The sequence below is a fragment of the Gymnodraco acuticeps genome, unplaced genomic scaffold, assembly GCF_902827175.1.
Source record: "Gymnodraco acuticeps unplaced genomic scaffold, fGymAcu1.1, whole genome shotgun sequence".
Lineage (NCBI taxonomy): Eukaryota > Metazoa > Chordata > Actinopteri > Perciformes > Bathydraconidae > Gymnodraco > Gymnodraco acuticeps.
The window spans coordinates 3,075,138-3,099,783 of NW_022990966.1; the positions used below are offsets into that span (position 1 = coordinate 3,075,138).

The 24,646-nt window shown below is 42.6% G+C and overlaps 1 protein-coding gene across 26 annotated transcripts in view; it reads left to right on the forward strand.

Moving 5' to 3' along the window:
- The window catches only part of fgfr3 (fibroblast growth factor receptor 3), a 113,717-nt gene that overhangs the window by 71,048 nt on the left and 18,023 nt on the right, over positions 1–24,646 (forward strand). For 5 of the 26 annotated variants that reach the window (XM_034235425.1, XM_034235446.1, XM_034235424.1 and 2 more), the window contains exons 5-9: positions 6,261–6,433; positions 16,443–16,566; positions 16,684–16,874; positions 20,053–20,197; positions 22,065–22,246. In XM_034235425.1, coding sequence (XP_034091316.1) covers positions 6,261–6,433; positions 16,443–16,566; positions 16,684–16,874; positions 20,053–20,197; positions 22,065–22,246 — 815 coding nt within the window. Of the gene's footprint in view, positions 1–6,260; positions 6,434–16,442; positions 16,567–16,683; positions 16,875–20,052; positions 20,198–21,287; positions 21,433–22,064; positions 22,247–24,646 lie in introns of all 26 variants that reach the window. The other 21 variants (XM_034235433.1, XM_034235427.1, XM_034235441.1 and 18 more) reach the window with 9 other exon arrangements.

A 24,646-nucleotide genomic window follows, 5' to 3' on the forward strand; every position in this document is an offset into this window, starting at 1 on the left:
GCTATTAATGAGGGAGTTGGGATGGAAAACATTTTCAGATTGACAGCGAGACAGGGGGAAAATTGCAGGGTGAAAGAAGAGAAAGACGGCAATAAGGAAGAGAAGTTGAGTCACTGTAGCTGCCAGATGAAATGATGCTGCTGGCCACAGCTGACTGTCCTCAAAGCAGAGACAAACAGATAGAAAGAAAGACAAGAAAGCTGCTGCAGTCATGAGCTCATGCTCCACTGTCCTCCAGAAGTCACTCAGCTCTCTCCCCCGATGGTCTTCTGGCAAAAAGCAGAGAAGGGAGGATAGATGCCTGCCAAGTGGACAAAGTTAATTCCTTTGCACAAATCAGATTATCGGCCAATTTGACACTAGAATTGTCTTTAATTTTCAGAACAATGGCAGCCATGTCTGTGGTGTGTGTATATTTTCTATTTAGGTAAAGGCAAGGTTTAGGAGGACAAACTGTGAAGTTGTAACCAAACTGACGTTGATATCGGCTGCAGAAATCACACAAATAAGGTCAAAGTTAGTGCAAGTTATGCCATTTTAAAGAGTGTAAATCATTACTGATTATGACATCACCAAGCAAAGAAACTCCCATGAAATCTACTTTGGTAACGGCCATTTTAACATACAAATACAAATATTTAGTTTAAAGTGCTTTAACAAATCCTAAGTCACCATTCGGTCCAGGTTTTAAGACCAAATGTAGAGCAGTCAGCAAATAAAAGCACATATGAGTTATTAAAGTGAGTATCTTTCGCAGGGTACAAACACGTGTGTGTGTGTGTGTGTGTGTGTGTGTGTGTGTGTGTGTGTGTGTGTGTGTGTGTGTGTGTGTGTGTGTGTGTGTGTGTGTGTGTGTGTGTGTGTGTGTGTGTGTGTGTGTGTGTGTGTGTGTGTGTGTGTGTGTGTGTGTGTGTGTGTGTGTGTGTGTGTGTGTGTGTGTGTGTGTGGTGTGTGGTGTGTGTGTGTGTGTGTGTGTGTGTGTGTGTGTGTGTGTGTGTGTGTGTGGTGTGTGTTGTGTGTGTGTGTGTGTGTGTGTGTGTGTGTGTGTGTGTGTGTGTGTGTGTGTGTGTGTGTGTGTGTGTGTGTGGTGAAAGGGCAGCGTGTGTGTGTCGGGGGGGAGGAATGTTAACAGAGCCTAATCTGTGCTGTGCTCCTGAGCTATGCAGCCTCCTTGTTTACCCTGGCAGGAGAGCAGAGAGCCGGACGCCGGGCCACGCTACGCTGCTCCTAGCCGCCATTCCTCCAGCTCTGTTTGCCTTGGGTCCCTGCAGGCCCTCGGGGGCAGCAGGCCTTCAAAGAGCCCCAGTGTAATCTGTAATGAAATCTGCCCGTGTGCTCGCAGGCAGGCGTCAGTGAGGGCAAATTATACAATTACACAATTAGACCCCCACCTTTCCTCCTCCTCCTACTTGTCCCTGGATCGGTGTCTGTGCGCTGAAGGGACTTTGTGCCGTGGCGATCCGCTCCGCAGTGTGTCCCGCTCCAGCTAATTGCTGCTGCACTGGAGTTGGGCTGATAGAAAGCCAAAGTCACGCTCCTCCGACCCGAAACACAGAGCCAGGAGTCAGAGGGAGAGTGATAGAGAGCTGCAGGGGTCGTGTGTGTGATCACTTGTAACTGCAAAGCTTAGTCCAAAAACAAAGACAATGAACTCTATTCTGTTAACAAAACTCTAAGTGCTCACAGCTTATTCCCTGTAATGTCCCCTCAAGTTGTTATTTCAATTATACAAAGTGTTTAGAATCAGCATCTGGATCTGCATTAGAGTACACAAAGTGACAGACAATAACAGGATGAATATGCCAGATTGTAATGCAATAGTTTATCCCTATCTTGCAAGAAGAAAACACTTTAAATATTTCAGTATCCCCACCAAAGAGTAACAATCTCTGGTTTGGCCAGTGGCATAGCTTCTCATCAAATTCCATTTCAATGTGTTACAATTTTGAGATAACCTTCTAAAAAAACAAAAACCAGACAAAGAAACTGGAAATGTCACCTTCTTGCCAGCAGGTACAGTATGTCAAAAATAATTATGGTATCTTCTTTAACTTAGAAAAGAAAGGTAAGGCATACAGATTGATAGTCAGATCCTTTTTATCTCAAATCCACTAAAACTACCAAAATATAATTGATGAGGCTCACAATTCTGGTAGATGTCATTTCCTACTTTTTCCTCCTGTGACATATGTATTGGATGAGTGTGTAAATGTGTCTGTTGGTGTGTGATCACTTGTAACTGCAAAGCTTAGTCCAAAAGCAAAGACAATGAACTCTATTCTGTTAACAAAACTCTAAGTGCTCACAGCTTATTCCCTGTAATGTCAAAAATCCTCAAGTTGTTATTTCAATAATACAAAGTGTTTAGAATCAGCATCTGGATCTGCATTAGAGTACACAAAGTGACAGACAATAACAGGATGAATATGCCAGATTGTAATGCAATAGTTTATCCCTATCTTGCAAGAAGAAAACACTTTAGAAATATTTCAGTCTCCCCACCAAAGAGTAGCAATCTCTGGTTTGGCCAGTGGCATAGCTTCTCATCAAATTCCATTTCAATGTGTTACAATTTTGAGATAACCTGCTAAAAAAAACAAAAACCAGACAAAGAAACTGGAAATGTCACCTTCTTGCCAGCAGTAATGTAAAAATAAATATGGTATCTCCTTTAACTTTGAAGAGAAAGTCAATCATACAGATTCATAGTTGCAGTCAGATCCTTTTTAGCTAAAACTGCCAACATATCATTGATGAGGCTCACAATACTGGTAGATGTAATGTAATACTTTTACCCCGGGTGACATATGTATTGGACGTGTGTGTAAATTAGCATGTGAGAAGGTGTAAACTAAACAAACAGCACACAGTCGTGTATTTTAGGCTCCCGGAGAGATCCTTCTCCTCAGTTCACTTTGCAGCTGACAGCTGGACATGACACTGTAACTGCTGAGAGAAGAAGTTACGCTAAAGCACTTTCCACTACGATGATTACATACCCATGCAGGGCAGGGTTATCGTCTGACCCTGTCCCTGTAGGGTTTGAGAGGGTATCTGGTCTCCCCCCGTCCCCACAGAGGAGATCCCACTCCCCCTCTGCTGAGGAAATACCAGCCTGCCAATTAGACACGGGATGGGATTCCTGTGTGGCTGAGCGCACTGAGAGCAGGACTTTACAGCATTTGAATTCAAATACGACTTATTTTTGTTGAAGGAAAAGGCTGCATGTGCACTGTGTTGCATTGCAAAGCTCCTGAATAAGTGTCCTAATGTAAAAACATAATACGTTTTAGATGCCCTAAAGACAAAACGATGAACATCAGTGAATTCCAGCTTTGTTTTAAATTATATCAAATAGCTTTTTCCTTGCAGAAGGATACAACTAAATACAAATTGAAAAGAAGAACGACAGCATTAGCTCTAAACAGAGAAAAAACACTTTTAGCACAACTATATTGCCAAAAAAGACAAAGACTACTTCACAGCATGTGCATGTGATCTTGCGCAGTAACACAGCAGTTAGCACTTAGCACTTAAGGGTCAGCGAATAAACAAATTGTGTGTGTTTTTCGGGATGAATCCATAACGAAGTAATGAATCCAGACAGGAAAAGTCCTCATGACGGTGTTTTCAGGCCCAGCTGAGTTCAGGAGCAGCAGCAGCAGGAGGAGGAGGAGGAGGAGGAGGAGGAGGAGGGGGAGGAGGGGAGGAGGAGGACCACACATCAGGAGAGAGACTGTTTAAAAACCCAGTGTGTTTGTGTTTGCCTGAGAGTGTGTGTGTGGCTGATTACCATGCCAAGAAAACAATGTGTTCAGACTCCTTGGAGGGTTGTCCCACGCTGCGCAGAGTGTCGCTCCAAATACGCCGAGACAGCAGACACAGAGAGAGAGAGAGAAGTAATGAAATCTTACAGATATTTCCCTTTTAAGGTGGAGGCAGTGCGTGTGAGCGTCGCACGTTGAAAGCGTTTGCCCTAGCGAGCTGGGGAGTCTCTAACTCAAGCAGGGAGCGTGCTCAGCCGCTTCATTACAGTTTGTAAACACACACAGTTTACCGTCAGTTCAAGAGTGTAGTAACGTTCGGTTTGTTTGCTCTCTAAGAAGATACGTCTTTCATCGCTGAATATCTTTCTCCTGCTCTGGTTGTAATTACTCTGTGAAGAGGACGCCAAAGTTTGATGGCAGCTGCCAAAGAATTGTGTGTCAAATATATCAGAACACCCAAAGCAATATTGTAAACAGACACACACTGGTATCAAACGAAAAGCTAATCCTTGTTTTTTCATGCAACAATTGTCAAATTCTGCAGACGCATGCATGCAGTCTTTTCTGTCGTCACTTCGCTTGGTTAGGTTTAGGAAAATAGTGTGATTTCTGTTTAAATCATCACCCATGTTGCAAAGTTACGTGAAATGTATATCTTAGTTTGGATAAAAGAAACTGCTGAAGTGGCTAAATGACATGAAGTATAATTCAAGGTTTTGGTCACTGCCAATGTGGCAAAGTTATGTAAAAGACTGTTCTATGTTTGGCTTTAAAATAACTGCCAAAGTGTGCAAAGTAACATGAAGTCAAATGTTGGGTAAAAATAACAACGGAAGAGGTTAAGTTAAAAAAAAGTCCTTGTCTGGGTTCAAATAACCACATAAGTTGCAGACACTCTCTTGGCTTTCTATTTTACAGGTATTTCAGAAACACCAATTACCATGCATGTTGTCCCCTTGGTATAGCAACAAACAGTGCATGAGAATAGCCTGCTGTTCTTCAAAGTCCATCCACACTGGTGTTTTATTCTAAAGGCGACACCTCTCTGATCGACATCTCACCTGAGTTGAGCTGATTAGATTAATGTGTTGCTGGAGGATGAGAATGACTTTTTAACTCTCGTTTGACCCGAAGTCTGATAACACACAGACTCAGAGGAGGACACACAAACACACACACAGAAGTGCAGACATTGAGATGGTAATTAGCTCCTCTCTCTGCTCCTGCATTCAGAAAAGTAAAAGAGACATCTGATGACCGGTCAGCCACCTCCCCAGCCTTTGTCCACACAGACCAATAAGAGAGCGAGTGAGCCACGCCTCAGTGCCCTCACCCACACCTCGGCAACAATAGGCCTCTCTGACTCGCTACACTCTCTTTGTCCGCCTCCTTCTCAATACGACTCAATAAATCGCCCTGACAGGTTTCCAAACTCTCAGGATCGGGCGATTCAAATGAACTCTTACATTGTTATCGGGGGAAGACGATCATAAGCTTTGTTTGGTCCTCCCGACGCTTCACGCGCCCGTGTCCTTTCAGCGTCCGTCAAACTGTGTTTTACACCGTTTGCACGTCTTTACTGGTTTTCTTCAGAGAATAGAGCTTGGCATTGGGGGAAAGTGGGTGCAGGTACTGTGTTGTTTATTAGAGCGGTGAGGGAAGACCTCTATAGGAAGCCACAACCTCACATCTGTTCTGGTGAAGTGCATAACTCATCCAAGATGGACCAATTTGAAGACAGGGCAGAGCAGCAAGTTGTACCGTCTGTCCCATCTTTCAGCAATTACAAAAACATGTAACTATGAATTCCTGGAGGGTCTTTCCAAAAATTCCTATGATCTAAGAATATTTCAGAAAGTGGAAAACTAGGGGTCGATCTTTGAGAATAAGAAAGTGGTAAGTCTCTGCAAAGCAAGTCGGATTTAAGCCACAAAAAATACTTTTTAAGTCTCTGTTTTTAACTTGGAACTATCAAATAACTATATTAATTGAATGGACTTGTTCCCAGCTACCAAACAATTGCAACATTTTGGAGGCGATACTTGCATATTGTCTCATTTAAAGGGTCAGGATTTAGACTGAATTGCAGTTTTCTTATAAAGACTTCAGAATAAACTAGGGAGACATGACTCAAGGTTTGTATGAAATCATTCAATAATTTGATGATTTTGCTTATATGAAACTACTTTTCTCTGTTTCAATAACTTTAATAACCCCCTTAAAATAACCCAAACCCTTAACAAGAGTCATAGGACGATACAATTCAACAACTTAAAGTAGACACGGGCACACAAAAAAAACTTGAGAATGAAATTGATGCTTCACTTGGACATGTGTTGTTTTACATAAAATGTGTCACCAATGATAAGAGAGTTATATCAAATGATTTCAGGGGAAATGTCAGGACTTAATAAAAGTATAAATGTAATGATATATATTAGGATAGACCTTTTTTTCCATGACTGACGGAACAACCTGTTTTGTGTTTCTCAGCAGAAGCTCCATATTGGAGCCGGGCTGACCGGATGGACAAGAAGCTGCTGGCTGTTCCTGCCGCCAACACAGTAAAGTTTCGCTGCGCCGCGTCAGGAAACCCGCAGCCCACCATCCACTGGCTGAAGAACGGGAAAGAGTTCAAGGGAGAGCAGAGGATGGGAGGCATCAAGGTGAGAGACCTTCAAACATGTTAACACTTAAAGGTTAGAAGATCAGGGATGTGATATAGAGACTCAAATTGAGGCTCCAAAAATCTGTTGAGCGACCATCAGTGCCTTTAAGCAAGGCATCTTAATCCCCTGCTCGTCCAGTGGAGCTGCTGTGTATCTATCGGTAGATCAGTGAGAGTGTTGCAATGCTCCCTGGCCTGAATTGCTATAACTGGAGAAGTGTGAAGCAAAGGGCTGAAAGAGCCCTCATGCTCTGAAATCTTCTCACGGAAAGTAAAGGTCAGTGAACGGACCGCTGGGCTGGATGCCCCCAGCAGGACTCAGGAAGCTCTTAGCCCTGGCTAAACTGAGCTAAATAAATTGAAGGGGTCAAACTGCTGTGCTGGAAACGGAGAGGTACAGAGATGCGTGTTCGCGTGATAGCTGGATGTTGACAGTAATGCAGTGCTGCAAACAGCTGTTGTACTCAGTTTTGTCATCGGATTCACTCTAAACACTGGGCTCTGTGGAATGGCACTGCTTAAAGTAACAGGGCTTGGTTTACTTTTGTGTTCGTTTAATGGCCCTGAGCTGCGGGATTAAAAGACAAATTTAGTGCGGTAAGAACATCGGAATTCAAACAGTCAAAACGTGTGTTTTGGTTCAAAATAAACTGAAACATAATGATGTATAAGTTAAAAAATGATGCCCGGAGATGTAAAAACTTCCAGAGTCATGTGTCTTTTTCTGCCTTCTATCTATTCCTTACATGATCTTAATTAAATATTGATGAGGGGAGAGAAATACCTGTAAATATGCTGCCGTCAGTACTTATTTTTACACACTTTTAGTGCAAACATTGGTCTGTTTGCATTCAAAACATGTTTGCACTGTTGAGTCAGGTAAGGCTTTATAAAGACAATAAGCAGCAAGTAGTGAGTTTTTATCCTCTGATATGAAAACGACATCTTCTTCCTCCAGCAGAGCAAAGAGTGTGTGTCAGGCTGGTTGTTAGGGCGGTGAGATATGCTTTCTCCCCAGTGGAGGTTTGGCATTTAAAGAGTTAAATGTAATGAGATCCTGCAGCTATTAACAGTTTACAGAGATCTCCAACATCTGCTCCCAGCAGACCAACAGCAGTTGTCTCCCTCCCTCTGTCCCCACTCTCACACACACATACACACACACACACACACACACACACACACACACACACACACCTGTCACCAGCCCTCAGGGCTCTGGAGTGGCTCCTTGACAGTAACTTTTAGCATGTGAAGTATACGTGAATTTGCTGATGATAAAGTTTGCAGCTGCATTGTTAGCATTGGATTAATCCCAGACTGACCAATCAGAGCCCTTTATTCAATCTGTTCACCAAATCACTGACTTTAATCCTAAAGAGGTCTTTTTAGCATGGAAAATGACTCACCAATGACCAGTGTTGGGACTAACGCGTTACAGTAACGCGTTACTGTAACGCCGTTATTTTGGCAGTAACTAGTACTCTAACGCATTACTTTTTAAATTCAGTAACTCAGTTACCGTTACTACATGGTGCGTTACTCCGTTACTGCGTTAGTTTTTTTATATAGTCAACAGCCAGGCGAACAGAGATGAGAACTGTACTTAAGTACAGTACTTGAGTAAATGTACTTAGATACTTCCTGTGTCACATGCGGAGACGGGCTGTGGGCGTGTTTGTGTTGTTTACTAACAAGACTATCATGGCGGCGGCGGAGCTCAAGTCTAGTTTCTCCACCTGGAGATATTCTCACTATTTCACTTTTGTCGAGCACAAAGAAAAGAAAGTTTCTGTTAAATGTAAGTTGTGTCCTGGCGGGTCAAAGATCCTATCTACTGCCCAAACCAGTAATTCAAATCTCTTAAAACATCTGCAAAAACAACATGCTGGGACGAAGCTAGTAGCTAAGACCACAGAGACTCAGCCGACGCCACTCCACCTCAGAGTCCTGCACGGGTCTGATTTTCAAGACCCGCTCCCGCCTCGCACCCGCGACGTACAATACCGAACCCGCCCCGTTACCCGCACATATTGCTAATTAGTTCCGCAACCCGACCCGACCCGTCGGCACAAGATCCGCAACCCGACCCGAACCCGCATATATATGAGCAGTGAAAACGTGCAATTATTAACACACGCAGTTGCATATATTTGTCTCAAAAAGCGTGGGATGTTGGTTATTTTCTCCATCTAGGATGACACCAAAAGCCTCCCAGACGTTGGATTTCGCTCTTGAGGAAGTGTTATTGAAATTGCTGTATTCTCTGCTAGAGAGCTTCACCTCAGTCATTTTGAATATGGAGAATTTACACAGCAGCAGATTGATGCGCTGCAGAGTTTACGATTATGCGCGGTCCCGCTGGGGAGAGGTCTGAGGATTTAAACATTAAACTAAATTATTATTATTTTAATATATTTATTATGCAATACCCGCGACCCGACCCGCATCATCTTTGTTTTACCCAGAACCAAACCCGGAAAAAAGCGTTTGAAAAAATACCACCCGCGAATCACCTTTTTTGCGGGTCACCCGTCGGGTACCCGACCCGATGCAGGACTCTGCTCCACCTCCACCTAAGCAACAGCGGCTGGATTTTAACCGAGGGACTGCTAGCCAGGGAAAAGTCGATAAAGCCATTGCACGGTATGTTGAACACATGCAGGCTATTGCTACAGTGGAGTCACCCGCTTTCAGGGAGCTAGTTAGCATGATAGCATGTCCGGGCGGCACACGGCATATGGGACGGAAAACTTTTTCCAACTACCTGGAGAAAGAATATACAAAAATGGAAAGCCAGCTAATATCGATGCAATCCAGATTGCATATAATGCATGTCAAGTTGATCAACAGATTGTATTATTCTCCAATGCAATAACAGTACTGAAATGAAGGCTATAAGGGCATTAATGGGAGCCCTTTTTTTAAGTAACTAAACAGTTACTTTTCACAGTAACGCATTACTTGTTGGTGTAAGTAATCAGTAAAGTAACTGAGTTACTTTTGAAATGAAGTAACTAGTAATGGTTACTGGTTTTCAGTAACTAGCACAACACTGCCAATGACACATTAAAGGACATGATAAAGTGAGGTCCAGTTGGCCTTGTAACGGTGTTGTCAGTGTGAGCTGTGACACTAAGTTGTCACCAAGCCGCCGAAACAAATTCCTGTACATTTTCCGCTCTGTATAGCTCAGCGGGTCGAGCCTGGCACCGACTGTACTGTGGGTTTAGTTCCCACTGTCGCCACCCATGCTGAAAGTGATGGCACTCTAATGGTGCCGTAAAGTATTTTGGTGTCCAACCTATTGGGACATTATATATTTGTTTCTGTATGTCAGCTTGGTGGTCGAATCGATTCGGAGAGTTCTTTGTTACTGCTGCTATGTAAATATGTTTTCATTTCATTATCATTTGCTTTTCTGCACACAATCAGACTCTCAACTAAAACGTTTTTGCCTTGTTGCTCTTCTTGCAGAAACACATGGTCCCCCTAAATTAACTTGTCTTATTTTTGGTATGGATAAGGGTCAAGGGGTCAGTTTTTCCTAAATCACCAAATAATAAACGTTCTTTAAATTCCTACCTTAATTTGCGGACATGCAAAACTGGGACTTTTCATTAACTTTCAGTACATACATTGCTCTTTTATAACTTGCATACTTAATGCTTCTAAGCGCCTTAACTTTACTTAACATTGCTGTAGTTTCGGACATCCTTATGCAATGTTTAAGTCATACGATTTTAGCTTAAAGCTTAATCTTACATAAAGAAAATCTTCTCGTCTTTTAGATATGTGTGTTTTAGAGTCTAATACTAATCACTGCACATGCATCATGTCTCCCATTGATGAATATGTAAGACTGGAGGTGGCAGTTATTGAGACATTCCTGCTGTGTATTTATCGAGATGTTATCACACCGCCCCCCCCCCCCCCCCCCTGTCCTGGAGCTGTTTTAAAGTCATCCATACACCATGTGGCCGCTGTTGGCCTTGAGGGAGGTGAACGGAGGTCACCCTCTATAGAATCAGGGTGCTGGGTGACAGACAAGCCCCCGACATGGCCCGGCTTCAGAGGGGTCAGGGGTAACGGCTTCACCCACCCCAACGTCTCAACCTCTGCTAGCCCAAGCTCCACCGCCCTGCAGGAAATTAGTCCAGAACAATGGAAGTGAAGGAAATGTTGGCAATGGTGCTCAATCCTTTAAAAAGTATATCTTAAAAACTCATCAGTAAATGCACAGGCTGAAACCCAAGTCACATGATCTCACATTAGGTTGAGTGAAGACCATTACATTGTCACCCCATTTTTAACATGGTTATGATTTAGATCCTCTTGTTCGCCCTGTTGTGAGTGTTCGTGCACTGCCTTTCCCAGAGAGCACCTGTCAGTCACCCTGTGCACTGTGTGGCGCCTTGATTATTTATTCCTTTCTGTAGATGACCCTTTTGCTCTTCTGTCTTTGTCCTTAAAGACAAGACGGCTGCTGCTCAAATGTACTGCCATCTGGGATTATTTCTGACATTATTCGAAAAACTCATAGTGCTGTGGAAGCTGCAGGAAACATAGATTGAATGTTTTGTTCACTAGATGCTTTATTTTGTCAGACTCCAACTCATGGTTGGTCACTTTAGGTGAAAAGATACCTAAAGATCAGTTTGTATTAAGTATTCAAACACGGCTGCAGATTGAATCGTCATTGTGTTGGACAGACAGAAAGCGATCTGTTGTCAGAGAAGACATTTTCTGCGGTGCATTCAGTGTCGCCGTGTCCCTGCCCTCATCACCCCTCCTCACATCTTCCTGTGATGAGTTCATCTTGCAGGGCTGGAGGAAGACGGGAGGCTTCCAGAGTCCTGACAGCCTGACAATGGCCTTCTAAAGACTCTATTCCTCCAACAGGGTCCTCAAGGTGAAGCTGTCTTCCTCTGGCAGCCGTATGGAAATGACAAGATCATTTTTTATTTGACAGGCATGGATAATTTCTGACTGAAGCGGACCGTGTCAGATTTTTTAAAGATTGGTGATGGGATGATTTGTCAGGCGTCCCTCAGGGCTGGGACAGTGTGTGTGGCTTTAAGTGACTCACTAACTGATCCATGCTGCAGCAGAAGTGAGTCCTCTCCACTCAGCACAGTGTGTCGTTGACTCGGAGTGCCTTCAGATGAGTGTGAGGGAAAGTTACTTAGTGAGCGGACCATTAGGGTCCATTACCCACCTTCTTTCTGGAGTGCCTGAAAGTGGCCTTTCTGAGAATGCACTGTGTTCCTCTTTGTTCCTTGAATACATCACTTTCAACAAGGGGTTTAGTCTCATGTACAGGGCTAAAAAATGTGTGAAATAGGATATACAGTATATATAGTCTCATCAGATCCAATTTATTTATATTGAGCAGTATTTTCTTTGTGTAAAGGACTTTTTAAGGACCTTTCAATGACAGGTGCTGCATAGAAAGTGGTGAAAATAAGTCACTCAGTCGGCTTTGTTTTCAGTTGAACATTTTAATGCTTTTTCACCTGCTTTAACTCAAAGGAAAGTATTATGTAAGGCATATGGAACCTAAAGTTGTCCAAGAACAAACCACCTTTAACCATGACCTCTCCTTGATTCAGCCTTTTTCTTAAATCTATTTATATATTTTTGTAATATTGTATTATAATATTTATGTCATCTATATATACTGTTATTTTTTTCAGCTTCCCAGCGAAAACATTTCAGTGACTTGTATAATCGTGGGAAAAATGCTTGTAGTTTTGAAAGAGATTAACAGCAAAGTGTATAGTACATAGTTGTATAAATATAACTCCTACAAGTTTGAATCAGACAAATCCTCAGATTATCCAGCTTTACACTAGCTGTGCACTAATGTCTTCTGGGTATATTTTTTCCCATCAGCACGCTAAAGGTTGTTAAGACATTCGCTTCTATCTTACATGCGCTTTGTAAGTCTATTGAAATGCAACACGGAGAACTAAACGGTACATTTGTTGAAACTAAATGACACGGTTAATAGGATGTGCGGCTCATTGGTAAAATTGAAAATTAAATTCCATCAGGGCGATGTGCCGGAGCTTTGTGCTTCTTCCCCAGACAACTGTGGTGCTCCAAGCCTCCTCCGTTATAGAGGGGCAGGGCCTAGAGGTCAAAGTTCACCTCTCTATTGAGCCATCAGATGGGAGGTGGGGAGAGGGGCGTGTCTCCAGCCCATTGAACAGGCCTGAGTCTTTGACAGCCAAAGCCAATGCTGTTGTATGCTGCCACATATGCTGCAAGGGATTTTATTGTGTTCATGCTAAACTGCGGCGGGACAAAGCGGGACAAAAGTTGACAATGTAATTATTGTGTATCTTCTAACCCAGCGCTTAAATGATTTTCCAAACCCCATTTTGACAGGTTTCCAAGGCAGGCCTCTTTAACTGGCTTCATACTGTTACTTTTTAAGACTTTAAGCACTTTAAATCCTTGTTTTACCGTGCCAGGTTTGAACACAGCCTTGATTGTGAGTCTCTGTAGGCCGCGCAGGAATTGCTACACTTTGCAAGATTATTTTTGGACCCTTTTTTAAATGATATCACTTCCATCGTCATTCACCTTTCTCCCCTGTCGTTTTACCCAAATACACTAGAGTTATCAAAAGACAGATTATCTTGTTTATTTGGTTTTCTCATTTTACTGTCTTCTCATCTTTGTTGATGCAATGCCAGGTAGAGCCAACCCCATGTCAATAGACCCACAAACTTTACCAGCGTTAATAGCCAGCCCCTAGGGTCTCTTCTATCTATTTCCTCTTTCTCCATAGGTCAAATTAGACGGTAGCGCAGATCCGGGCCGCTGCTCCGCTCTGACACGGTCATAAATTCTGGTAACTGGTTCTGACAGGGCTATTTTGCGAGGTGAAGACGGAGGGTTTGGACTATAAAGAGAGCAGAGCTTCCTGTGTTTTCCCAGACAATGCTACACTGCAAAAAATAAAATGTCTGCATGCTTATGAACCATTTAAGCTGGCAGTCGAGTTGTGAATTATTTTTATGATTAACATAAATGAAATAATCTGCCAATAGGGTGAGCTAACTTCTCTGGCAGCTTCTGTAAGGCAAGAGCAAATCTTAAAAGAAGCGGATAAATGCATTTGTTTCAAGATATATCATGCATCATAAATCAATGCAAATCCAAATCTGCTCCCTGTTCCTTTCTCCTCTGAGCAAATACTTTTTGCAGTATCAAACTCCCCTGTCCATTCCCATGGCTTGTGCCCTTCTGTAGGTTCACAGCCAAAGCCCTAAAACCCTTAAAGCCTCGTATGACTCTAACGTAAGCTCCTTAATAATGTAATTCTGTTTGGAATCTGGCATGATTGGATGGGATAGGATTATCACGTTCGGGGACTAATGCTGCAGGTTCAACAGGGGTTAGCCAATGTAACATGGTCATTAAAGCAAGTGGCATGTATGCAGAAAATTATTAAATGTGTCAGGGGAAAGACAGAGGGGAATATGATTGGAAATGTCACTCAAAGTTAATAACTACTACACATGTGATTCCATTTGGGTGAATGTGCAGTGGAGGAATACCTTTCTCTAGTGGTTATCAACACTTTGAGCAGCTGTGATAGTGGAGGCAGTAATAGTCCAAATTGAAAAGAAAGACAGGACAATGAAACGTTGCTGAAAGTGGGCACTGTTCCCGTGTGTGACAGACATAATAATGGCTTATGATTACAACTTTTTATATAAAGTTGAGTTTTGTTGTTTTCTCTATTAAACCTTGCTTTAAGATAAGTTAACAACAAGTCTAAGACAAAAAGCATCACAAAAGTGCTTATTACTTTTGGCTGGTATGCAAATTGTAACAACTGTTAATATAAAAAAAAACAGCAATAAAGTGTGCCCGGATACATTTTGAAGCTCTAGTTTGGGGACTTTCCTGTTGCAGATTTGTTTTAAGTGTTAAATACTCCTCTGCAGATTGTATTAGAAATACATTGAGCTAAAACAGGCTGTGACACTATGAGTAGCAACAAAGAAGATTTATTTCCTGACAGCTACCATAGTCATAAGAAGTTTAATTTAAATCAGAATCTGCACAGTTAGTACAGCTGTCAGAAGAATTTGGATAGGCCAGCACCTCAGAAGAAGTGAATGTACTTTCCCTTCTTTAAGTTGTCAGTGAATGAGGTTTTGTTATGATATGGAGGCCTAAATAAACCATAACTCTGATCACAGTCTCTCTCTGTTTCTGTTGGTGGTCTTGGCCTCTAAAGAGCATCGACTTCAGCTCGTATTTTACCACCTTCTTCCCTCCTCATACGTCGCCTCTTTTCTCACCTCCCCCCCCCTCTCCTCGGGCTCAGCGACCGCAGCATAAGGCGTCACTCATCTGCTCATGAGAGCCGCCATTGACTTCAGTTTGACTCCCCGGCTCTGAGAGGGGTAGACTGGGTGGAGCCAGCCGCTCTCAAAAACCATTTGCCAGCGTGGAGCGGGCTGCCTGCTCAACGTTACCATGCAACTGCAGAAAGCACACACAGGCATAATATTTACACTGTTACACTATTTTCCGCATGTGCCTCCAAGAGAGAGTTAAGGAGTGTGTACTGTAAGACAGAGGGAGAAAAAGAAGGAGGAGGAGGGGACGTAACCTACAAATATATACGTTCTGTGAATGGCTGGCCTCCTACCTAAACGCGTGGGGTTAAACGTTTGTGAAAACACTCTGCGTCGGCACATTTTCCTACGCAGGTGATGTTAAGTGTTCCACCCTGAAAAGCCTCTTTGTTGACATCACTCACTCCCGTCTTTAGTCATTCTGACCTCTTTCGGAGGAGTTCACTCCACGCTTGTCTCGCAGCAGTGAGCGTCTGCATGTTTCCACTCACGCCGTGGAGGTCGGCCCGTGGAGACTCTGCCAGCGATGCGTAGCAGGTTCTGTGTTCTCGCTGTGCTGTGCTGCTCACTCTCTGCCTCTGAGCAGCTTCTGAATCTGTCAAGTTATTATCTGTCTGTTTCTGCTGCCACACCTGCTTTCAATTACTACACAAAATGTACCCTTCGACTCTCCGGGAGAGGATTGCTCTTGACTGGCACAGTGGTACCAATTTTAGAGGTGCAGAAGAAGAAAGAAAAGGCTGCCTGCCATCGCTGCAGGGAGAGATGAAAATGATTTCAAGAGACTTTCTGAGCTGTTTTTCATCAACATAATCCCATAGGAGTATTTTTATATGAATTAGTTTAAATCAAATATTTGGCATTCTTTTTTAAGGCTCCTGTCCATCTTTGTTTACAGCGTGTTGAGCAATCTTTCATCTTATTACTGAATAGATCACATTTCTTCAGTGTAAAATGTAAAATCTGATCCAGAGTGGACTTTCCTCTCCACACTGAATCCTTTTGATCTCAGTTGTCTGTGGGCACACCAAGATGTTTCCCCATCAAGACGTTGTCCATGTCAAAAAGAAATGTCTGCTCATCATGTCTATCCTGCGTCAACCAGTACACAATTATTACAGAGAGTTGAAGTTGTTATACTGGGTTTTTTGTGTGGAAAGAGTTGCTTATATTTCAGCTTCATCTTGTGAATTAGTGTATAGTATTGATGTGGATCTGCTAAGTGTATCTTGGTTGCATATTTCCTAATCTTCCAAACTGCTCCCGTGTTTCTGACTTATTCTATATATTTTTTACAGTTTATTTTTACATTACGTACTCTATAGATTGATATCTTTCTAGCTTCTTTAATGTTTTTTATTCATGTGCAATGTATTTTGTACATGCTGCTGTAACACAGAAAAATCCCAATTTTGGATAAATAAAGTACATCTAATCTTATTAATAACCTTGACCTGATACTGCATGTTATCATAGATGGAATAATAAGCAGTCTTCTCTCAGTCCGGACACACTAAGCTCACCCTGAGATTTATTGAAAAAAGAGCTCCGTGTCCTCACACATCAATCTGTGTTATGACAACAAATCCTGACATCTCCCCTCCTCTCTGTCCCCCCCCCCAGCTGAGACACCAGCAGTGGAGTCTGGTGATGGAGAGCGCCGTGCCGTCAGACCGGGGAAACTACACCTGTGTGGTGCAGAACAAGTACGGCGCCATCACCCACACCTACCAACTGGATGTGCTCGGTAAACAGCCCTCACTCATTTACTCTGCTTCTGTAAACAAGGAATACATTAAAATGCGCTAAAAACACACCAGAGAGAAGTTTCTACAGCATAATGACTCCGTGCTTTCTCCGACAGAGCGCTCCCCCCACAGACCCATCCTGCAGGCCGGCCTCCCAGCCAATCAGTCGGTGGTGGTGGGCAGCGACGTGGAGTTTCACTGTAAGGTATACAGCGACGCCCAGCCGCACATCCAGTGGCTCAAACACATGGAGGTCAACGGCAGCCGCTACGGCGCCGACGGCGTTCCCTACGTCAACATCCTGAAGGTGGGTCTGCGGCACACACCTCTAATGATCACCGGCCGGGAGCACAGCAGCACTTTAGGATAATTTCACTCATAATGAATCCCTCCTAAATGTCTCGTGTATTGAGTTCTACAGTAGGAGGGTCTGCAGGGCCCGCAGGCTCTTTTCACTGCAGCGTATAATTGAAGAGCTCATTCCTGCAACACCTTCATTATGGGAAGGAAAAGCTTCACCTGCACTTACTGCAGCATATAGAGAAAACGTTCACTCATTAACCAAAAAACATGACCGTAAATCACACTACAGATTTTCTGATCGTGGCACCTGCACTGCTTCAGTTTTGACAGGAGATCCTGCATTTTAACACCTAATTGTAGCACTGTCCTGAATAATGTAGGCAACTCCTTTATGTAGATTAAATTAAATTCATTAAAGCTGGAATTTGTTCTTTTGATTTCCATAGCAGGACCACAACAGAATTACCAACATGATAAATGTCAATAATTTTATATATTTACATTTCTTAAAAATGTATTTCATCAGATATGTGTTACGTTAAAAGTCCTGAACTTTACTTATTGGATTTAAAAACAAATAATAGGAGAAACAAAAACATAAACAGCTTTATTTCGATTTTCTGCAAGATTAGCCAAAGGGCAAACGAAAAAATTTCAGAAGACAAAACAAACAAAAGCGAACATTTATGATATAGGAGCACCCTTAAAAAAGCCTTCATCCACGTTAAAGGTCACATTTTTAGGCTAGACCTGCTTCAATCAACTTCGATTGATTGGTGTTGTTGATTGAACCCAATGTGTTCACTTTTTCCTAGAATGAACTCTTCAATTATACATACACAAGTTTGCGAAAGAGTTTGTCTATCTGACCTTTATCTATATATTGATTTTGCATTAATCTGATAAGTGTTTTTGGGTAAACTTTTCAGATGTTTTGTCATACATGTTTTGTTTGTCTGCAGCCTCTAAGGTTGTCCTGGAGCTGTATCTTGTTGCTCTTTTAAAAGGCATTTCTCAATCCCAAGCACTCCCTTGTGAAATAAAGGTTAAATAAACACAGTGGGGAAGGCGTCAGATAGACTTAGGAGGGTTTGCTCCTGCTAAAGAGAAACTGCTGGAGGTCTCATCACCTCTTCAGGCTGTGTTGGTGTTCAAGAATAGAGTAGAAAGCATTCCTCACCGAGGAGGACACCACCCTAAACCCACTGCGAGGCGTGTTTTTATTTTATTTGGGGTGAACAGAGGAAGACTCCCATCGAAAAAAAAAGGCCTTTTGCTTTCTTATTTTGCGTCTCCCTTCTTCTTATTTTTTGCCTCTCAAGAGAGCGAGGGAATAAAACAAACATCTGGTTTGGACTAAGTTAACTGCCGTGGTGGCGGCAACACAGGGAGAGAGACGGGTTCTGTTAACCGGCGCTGCCGTCAGATGTGCTGCGTCGCGTGGTTTGAGGAGGAGGAGGAGGAGAGAGGGAAGAGGCACCCAAAAAAGCCATGGAAAAAATGAGTGAAGGAATACAAGGAAGGGCAAAGTCAGCAGGGAGAGGGAATGTGGGACAGAGCGGTGGGTAAAGATGGAGAGGCAGAGACAGAAGGAATGAGAGAGAAATAAGAAGGGATGAAATAGAAACACGAGCAGGGAGAAAGAGACAGAAAAATAACAAAAGGAGCGAAGCAGGAGACATGAAATCAATAACATAACATCTATTCCTAAAAGATGGATTGAGCTTTCAAGCAGAGGTTTACTTTATTCAGCAGTGACTTGAAGCGAGTTAAAAAATAATGATATCAAGGTAGAATAGAGTACTCAGTTATACACCTGGCTGCATCAATGATGGATTATTTTGCTGTTGAAGCCTTAATTAATAACCTTCAGGCGCACGAGGAACGCTCATCGCCCCAGCAGATCCTGGTTTCATAATCTGCTTCAGAAAATCATTTACTAGAAAGAATATAAAATATATTTATAATGTGAACGGTTGGCACCAAAGTAGAAGGTTATTTCCCGCGTTGCAAGTGAAAATAATCAAGGAAAACACATTAAACATGACGTTTGAGGAACCACCTCAACTCTAAGGAACAGTTTGAAATATGCTTAATCAAGTGTATTGCCATGGTAGCCGACAGTCAGTTAGCTTAGCATAGCATAGCAACTGAAAAAATCTAAAGGTAAAAGAAATACCAGCACCTCTAAAGCACACTAATTAAATGTTTAACTTTTCCTTTAATAGGCTCTTATTCATGGTATTTAGCTAAATAAAACTACCAGAATGAGCTATTAAACACTTAAATTAAAGTAAATATCATTTTGATAAAGCTTCTAAGTAAAAATGTGATCAGGACGTCATCAGCCTTGTTGGCAGTGTTATTCAAATGTTTTCTAGATCAGATTACCGTCGCGACTTTAAAAAAAAAAAAAGTGACTCAAACAAGAGCGAAATGAGGGAGGAGAGACGGGGAGAAAGAGGAGGAGGGAGACAGGCCGAGAGAAAGAGGGGGGGAAAGCAAGCCTAGACCGCGGCTCCACGCTCTATTTTCGACTACCACATAATTGAAACAGTATTTACTGAGATCTGTGTGTGCCTCTCTCTCTACACTCTCACCACATTTCATTCAGACTCTCAGCGACATCTCATGTGTGGCATACACCGTATAACTTAAATACAGCTGGGGGTGGGAGGAGGGGGTCATGCGTGATTTTATTTTTTTGAGAAATGCCTGAATCGCTCTTTTGATGCCTGGAAAAAGAGTTAACGATGAGCGGCTCGGCCCAGCGTGGGGAGGGGAGAGGGAGGGCGTCTGGAGCCGAGCCCTGGATGTTCATTAAGCAACCATAAAACATGATATGTTTTCTCCTTTATGTGCTTAGCCCGTTTAATTATTCATCTGCAGTTTCTCTACCGGAGCGCCTGTCACGAGCAATGTGTGTGTGAGCAAGTCTAAGTGTGTGTTAAGGAACGTAGCGCACACGTTTCGGTAAGATTGACATACTGTAATGCCTTTAATCTCCAAATAGATAGTTAGACGTTGTGTATGTGTTTCATGCTTTTAAGCTCGCGAACTGGCACCGTGTGTGTGTATATGTGTGTGTGTTTTCTCCAGGTTTGCATCTATGTTCTCTACATGCGTTCTTGCAGGAATTTGCTGTAAAGGCCTCACCGTGCCTCTACATTTTCCCTTTACAGAGTTTTGACAGTAGACAAACTGAGGCCCACAGTAAGTTGAAACTGTCCAACGTGACAGAGAGAAATGCCGGGAAGTACTGGTGTCGCGCCTCAAACTTTGTAGGCAGGTCGGAAAATGCTTTCTGGCTCATGGTGCACAAACCAGGTAAATCCTGAGCTCCGAAGGACTGCCACCTCAGCACATTTGATGCTATGCTGTGTTTCCTCTCTGCGGGGCTCTTCTCGGTTGTGGGTTTGATAGACTTACTGGCTTGCTAATAGGACAACACACACACACACACACACACACACACACACACACACACACGCACATTACCCTGCTAGGATTTGAGTGTATATGCTCACATTGTGTTAGTTAGTATCCCTTTTAACATCCAGTGGCAATTTTTCTTCTTCCCTGATCAATAAAAAAACACACCTTTTTTTTAATCACTGCGACAAAAAAACAAAACAGATCTACACACACTTGAGCTAACTGACACACACACTATTTCCTCTGCTAGGAATTAAGTTTATATTCTCCCGTTCTGTTAGTTAGTAGCTCCGATCCATTTTAACATCCAGTGCCACTTTGTCTTCCTCCCCGATCAATAACAAACACAGAAAAAAAAGTCTCCCGCTCTCCGGCCCACCACTTTTACACACACATGCATATATAAAACCCCATGTAAAAAAAAAAACTCGACAACCAAACACACAGTGGTATTGATTTCACTGAGAGTGCATTCTCCAGTTGTATTAATGTGCCCTTATATGAGAGCATGCAGCAGGACTCTGATTCATGACTGGGTCTGGATGTCACTGTTCATTACTGAGGCCTTGGGAGTAAGAGACCCCCACCACCAAACCCCCTACAAAGCCAAATCAGACACTGGTTTGAAACTCCCCCACTGGTCATCACACTAACCATTAGTCAAAGGGAAAAGCCACAACAGCAGGGACTTCATTTTAGAGTAATTTCAAGGTTATTTATAATTGACCATACAACTTTCAGGTTGTGTGTGGATTTAGATTAAACCAGCAGGCTTTTTTCGCAGCTTGGTGACGGTGCAGCTTGGGTGTTTTTCAGGTGTTGGTGTCAGCAGAAGAAAAGCAGCACTGCCTTCAAATCCGCACTTCTGTCCTTTCCTGCAGGGTGTATTTGGTGTTTCCTCTAAGAAGCTTTGGGCTCATGATATCTCTTCTCTTTCTTTCTTCTCTCCCTCCTTCTTTTTACCCCCTCTGATCCTCCACAGACGGCCGGTATTAACACTACAGATAAGGAGCTAGAGGTTCTCTTCTTGAGCAATGTGTCTTTTGAGGATGCGGGCGAGTACACTTGTCTGGCAGGGAACTCTATCGGCTATGCTTACCACTCTGCCTGGCTGACGGTGATTCCAGGTATATTCCTCTTCTCTCTGCGGGTCTTTTGTCGTCCATTTCTTCCACCTTAAATGTTTAAAAACTCGCTGAAATTGTGATTGCAACTGTACTTTTCTTTTGCTTTTCTCAGTAGCACAATCGTTCATTTTTGTATGTAATTATCGTACATTGTGAAAGATTGTTACTTGTTGGCGCACTTTAAAGGCACTAGAACTGTGTCATTGCCCCCTTTAATTGCATGAGCACAACATGCAATCTAGCCTCCATTGAAAGGAGCTTTTTAATCAGAGCAGATCATCTGTTTAATGTCTCAAGGCAACGGGGCAATTTAAAGACATTTTTGTTTTGTGAGGTGTTCAACACAGTAATTACCTCCCTGCGAAGAAGCATTTCACAGGTGCAATTACCTGCTGCAGAATGAAACTACAAGCTGACTGATCTGTTTCTGTTTGATTTATAGATCTTATTCATACAAAATAAATAATGTTGTGAAGTATGCTACTAAGCAAAGCAACATTTCTCTTCAATCAATAAGAAGTCATTTTTGCTAAGGTTAGATTTGGGAAAGGGTAACAATGAAAAGTTGTTAGCATTATTCAGTGCTTGTATTTTTTCTGACATCCCATGTTTCTGACCTCCTCCTGCCAAAGCAGTCAGCGCTGAAAAGGAGGACTACTACGCAGACATCCTCATCTACGTGACGGGCTGCGTGCTCTTCATCCTCGCCTTGGTCATCGTTGTGCTTTGCCGCATGAGGATGACGACACAGAAGACGCTGCCAACGCCACCCGTGCAGAAACTGTCAAAGTTCCCCCTTAAGAGACAGGTAACAGAAAGTAGATACAAGATTCGAACACACTTTCCCCCCTCTCTTTCTCTACCTGTCTGTTTAGTTTAGCTTTTAGCTTAACTTGTAATAACTTTGCTCCAATAAGATGAAATAATGAGCAAATTAGACCTTCTTCTCCCACAAAACATATTCCCTTAAAAATTCAAGACAGTGCAGGACCCCGTTTAACACTCACATTGCATCAGATGCTGTTTTCAGCAGCAAAATCAAGATGACTTTAATAGTCAGGGAAGGAGTAACATATTTAACCCAAGGAAGCACCATAGCTATGGAGAGTTGTGGAAATATAAAGTAATATTAGTTAGTATATCAATGCCACGTTGAGAAACCTGCAGAAGTGTCTTTTTGCCATTTCTGTCTTTGAAATCTCGGTAATTCTCCAAGAAGAATTGGGTGCCGCTCAGGACTCACACAAGCTCAGAGTATAAATCGAGAACGTTGTTGTGCGCCGATCTGACTCTCGCTGACCCGCTGGTTTGATGACGTTGTGCGGACGCTGGAAGGCATCACTCTGCTGACATGTGTTCACATTTATTTTGGAGCAGATTCAGCTCAGGGATATTTATGCCCTCGTGTGACTGTCAGTGTTAGTTTTAGATTTCACTTTAAATTTCACTTTGTAATGCACACTCGGCCCTCAACTGTTTGGCGAGAAACATCAAGTGGAGCAGCTGCATCGCCACAGACGGCAGAAGTCTTCACGGCATTGTCTCTCGGGAGGTCAGGATGAACCGCGATCAAATCCAAGTCCAAACAGAACTAGGACAAGATAAATCGGGGCCTGTTCAAGACCAAAATAGGAAATAAATGAAAGTCTTGAGGATTTTAGGAAATGTCCAACAAAGGCAAAGTGCTTTTTAAAAACTGGCTGGAGCTCCTTATCTGGCTCTCCACATTAATTAATAAACCTTCATCCTCATCTTGACCTCTATTCAATGCGCTTAACTCTCATCAAAGGACTTTCATCTGTGCCATTGATCGCTGTTTTATAGATTGGATTAAATATACTCTATTGATCCCAATTTGGGAAATTATTTTTGTCACAGCATTATCTAGACAAGTGTATTGCACTTGAATTGAAAATTACACTAAATAGAAAATAAACTATCTCTATTGAATCAGAATATTAAAACATGTTTTATTTGCAGGCCAGCCTACAACTAAGAAAATGTCAACGCTGTGTACTATTTACAATATTAGTTAGCAAAGTAATTACAGTTTTAAATTACATTTTAAACGCATACGGTACAGTGTGAAAACATAACGTCTTCAGGCAGTGCAGAGTGACTCTTATTCTTTGGGTTCTTGCAATCTTTGTGATCCTGAAAGTCATCTATCTTGCATTTGCACTGTGGATGCATATAACGAGTTTCTCCACCCTGCTGGAGTCTCTCAGTCACTGTGTGGTTGTTGTGTGTGAGCTCCAGCTTTCCAGCTCCATAATTGAAAGGTTGTGCTCCTCAAATGGCAAAAAGATGCATTTTTAGAAAGGAAAATAGTGCCTGAAAGTCATAACACAGTTCTTGGAAAACAAACACGGCGGTTAAAAGTCAGGATTTAGCTGGAAAGTTTAAAAATAATCCATATTTCTAATTATGCCTTCCATAACAGCAGGTTATAGTAGGTACTGTAAGACGCTCTAATTGTAACCTCTAAATCTTTCTGTTCCGCTACCTTTATATACATGCTCTTATAAGGTAGTGCATTGAAAGGCCTTATTGCATTTTTCTGTAATCTTTGCTTCGTTTTTGTAAAGCTAATCTCCCGGTTCTCTCCTTCCTTTTTCATAACTCTGAGTAAACCTCCCTTAAACCCCCTGGCATGTTCTATCAGATATTACTTTTCATGCCTCTGAAAACTGTGGTCGGCTGTTTTTTGTATAAGCTTCACAGCATTTTTCTCATTTTGCTCTGAGAAGTTTACGAAGGGGTCTGGTAAGTGGACATGTTTGTTTGAGGACCCCACCTGAAGCGGCCAAGCTGGCAGACACAAACAGATTCATCAAAAGTCCCCCCCCCCTCAACCCCCTCAGCAGTCAGATAAATGGTGGTGGGATGACAGGCCCGCGGGCTTGGCAGCAGTTTGGAAATGGCTCTGGCTGATGGATGGAGACGTCCACGCCACCTCACGCTCGCCCACCTCTGCTCCCTCCTTCATTCGTCTTTGTTTCCGCCTGCTTCCTCCTGCACTGCCACGGGCCGGCTGTTTGTAAAAGTCACCGCCAGTGTCAGAGGCTGTTTCTCAGAAAAACTCAGAGCTGCCGAATGAGCTCTGACTTTGGTCCTGAGATACGGGACGTTTGTCATTACCGAAAAATCATTCCATCTTAAAGTTACTCAATCATTAATGCAGTTTTTAAATGTGATTACTTGTTGAAGTTTA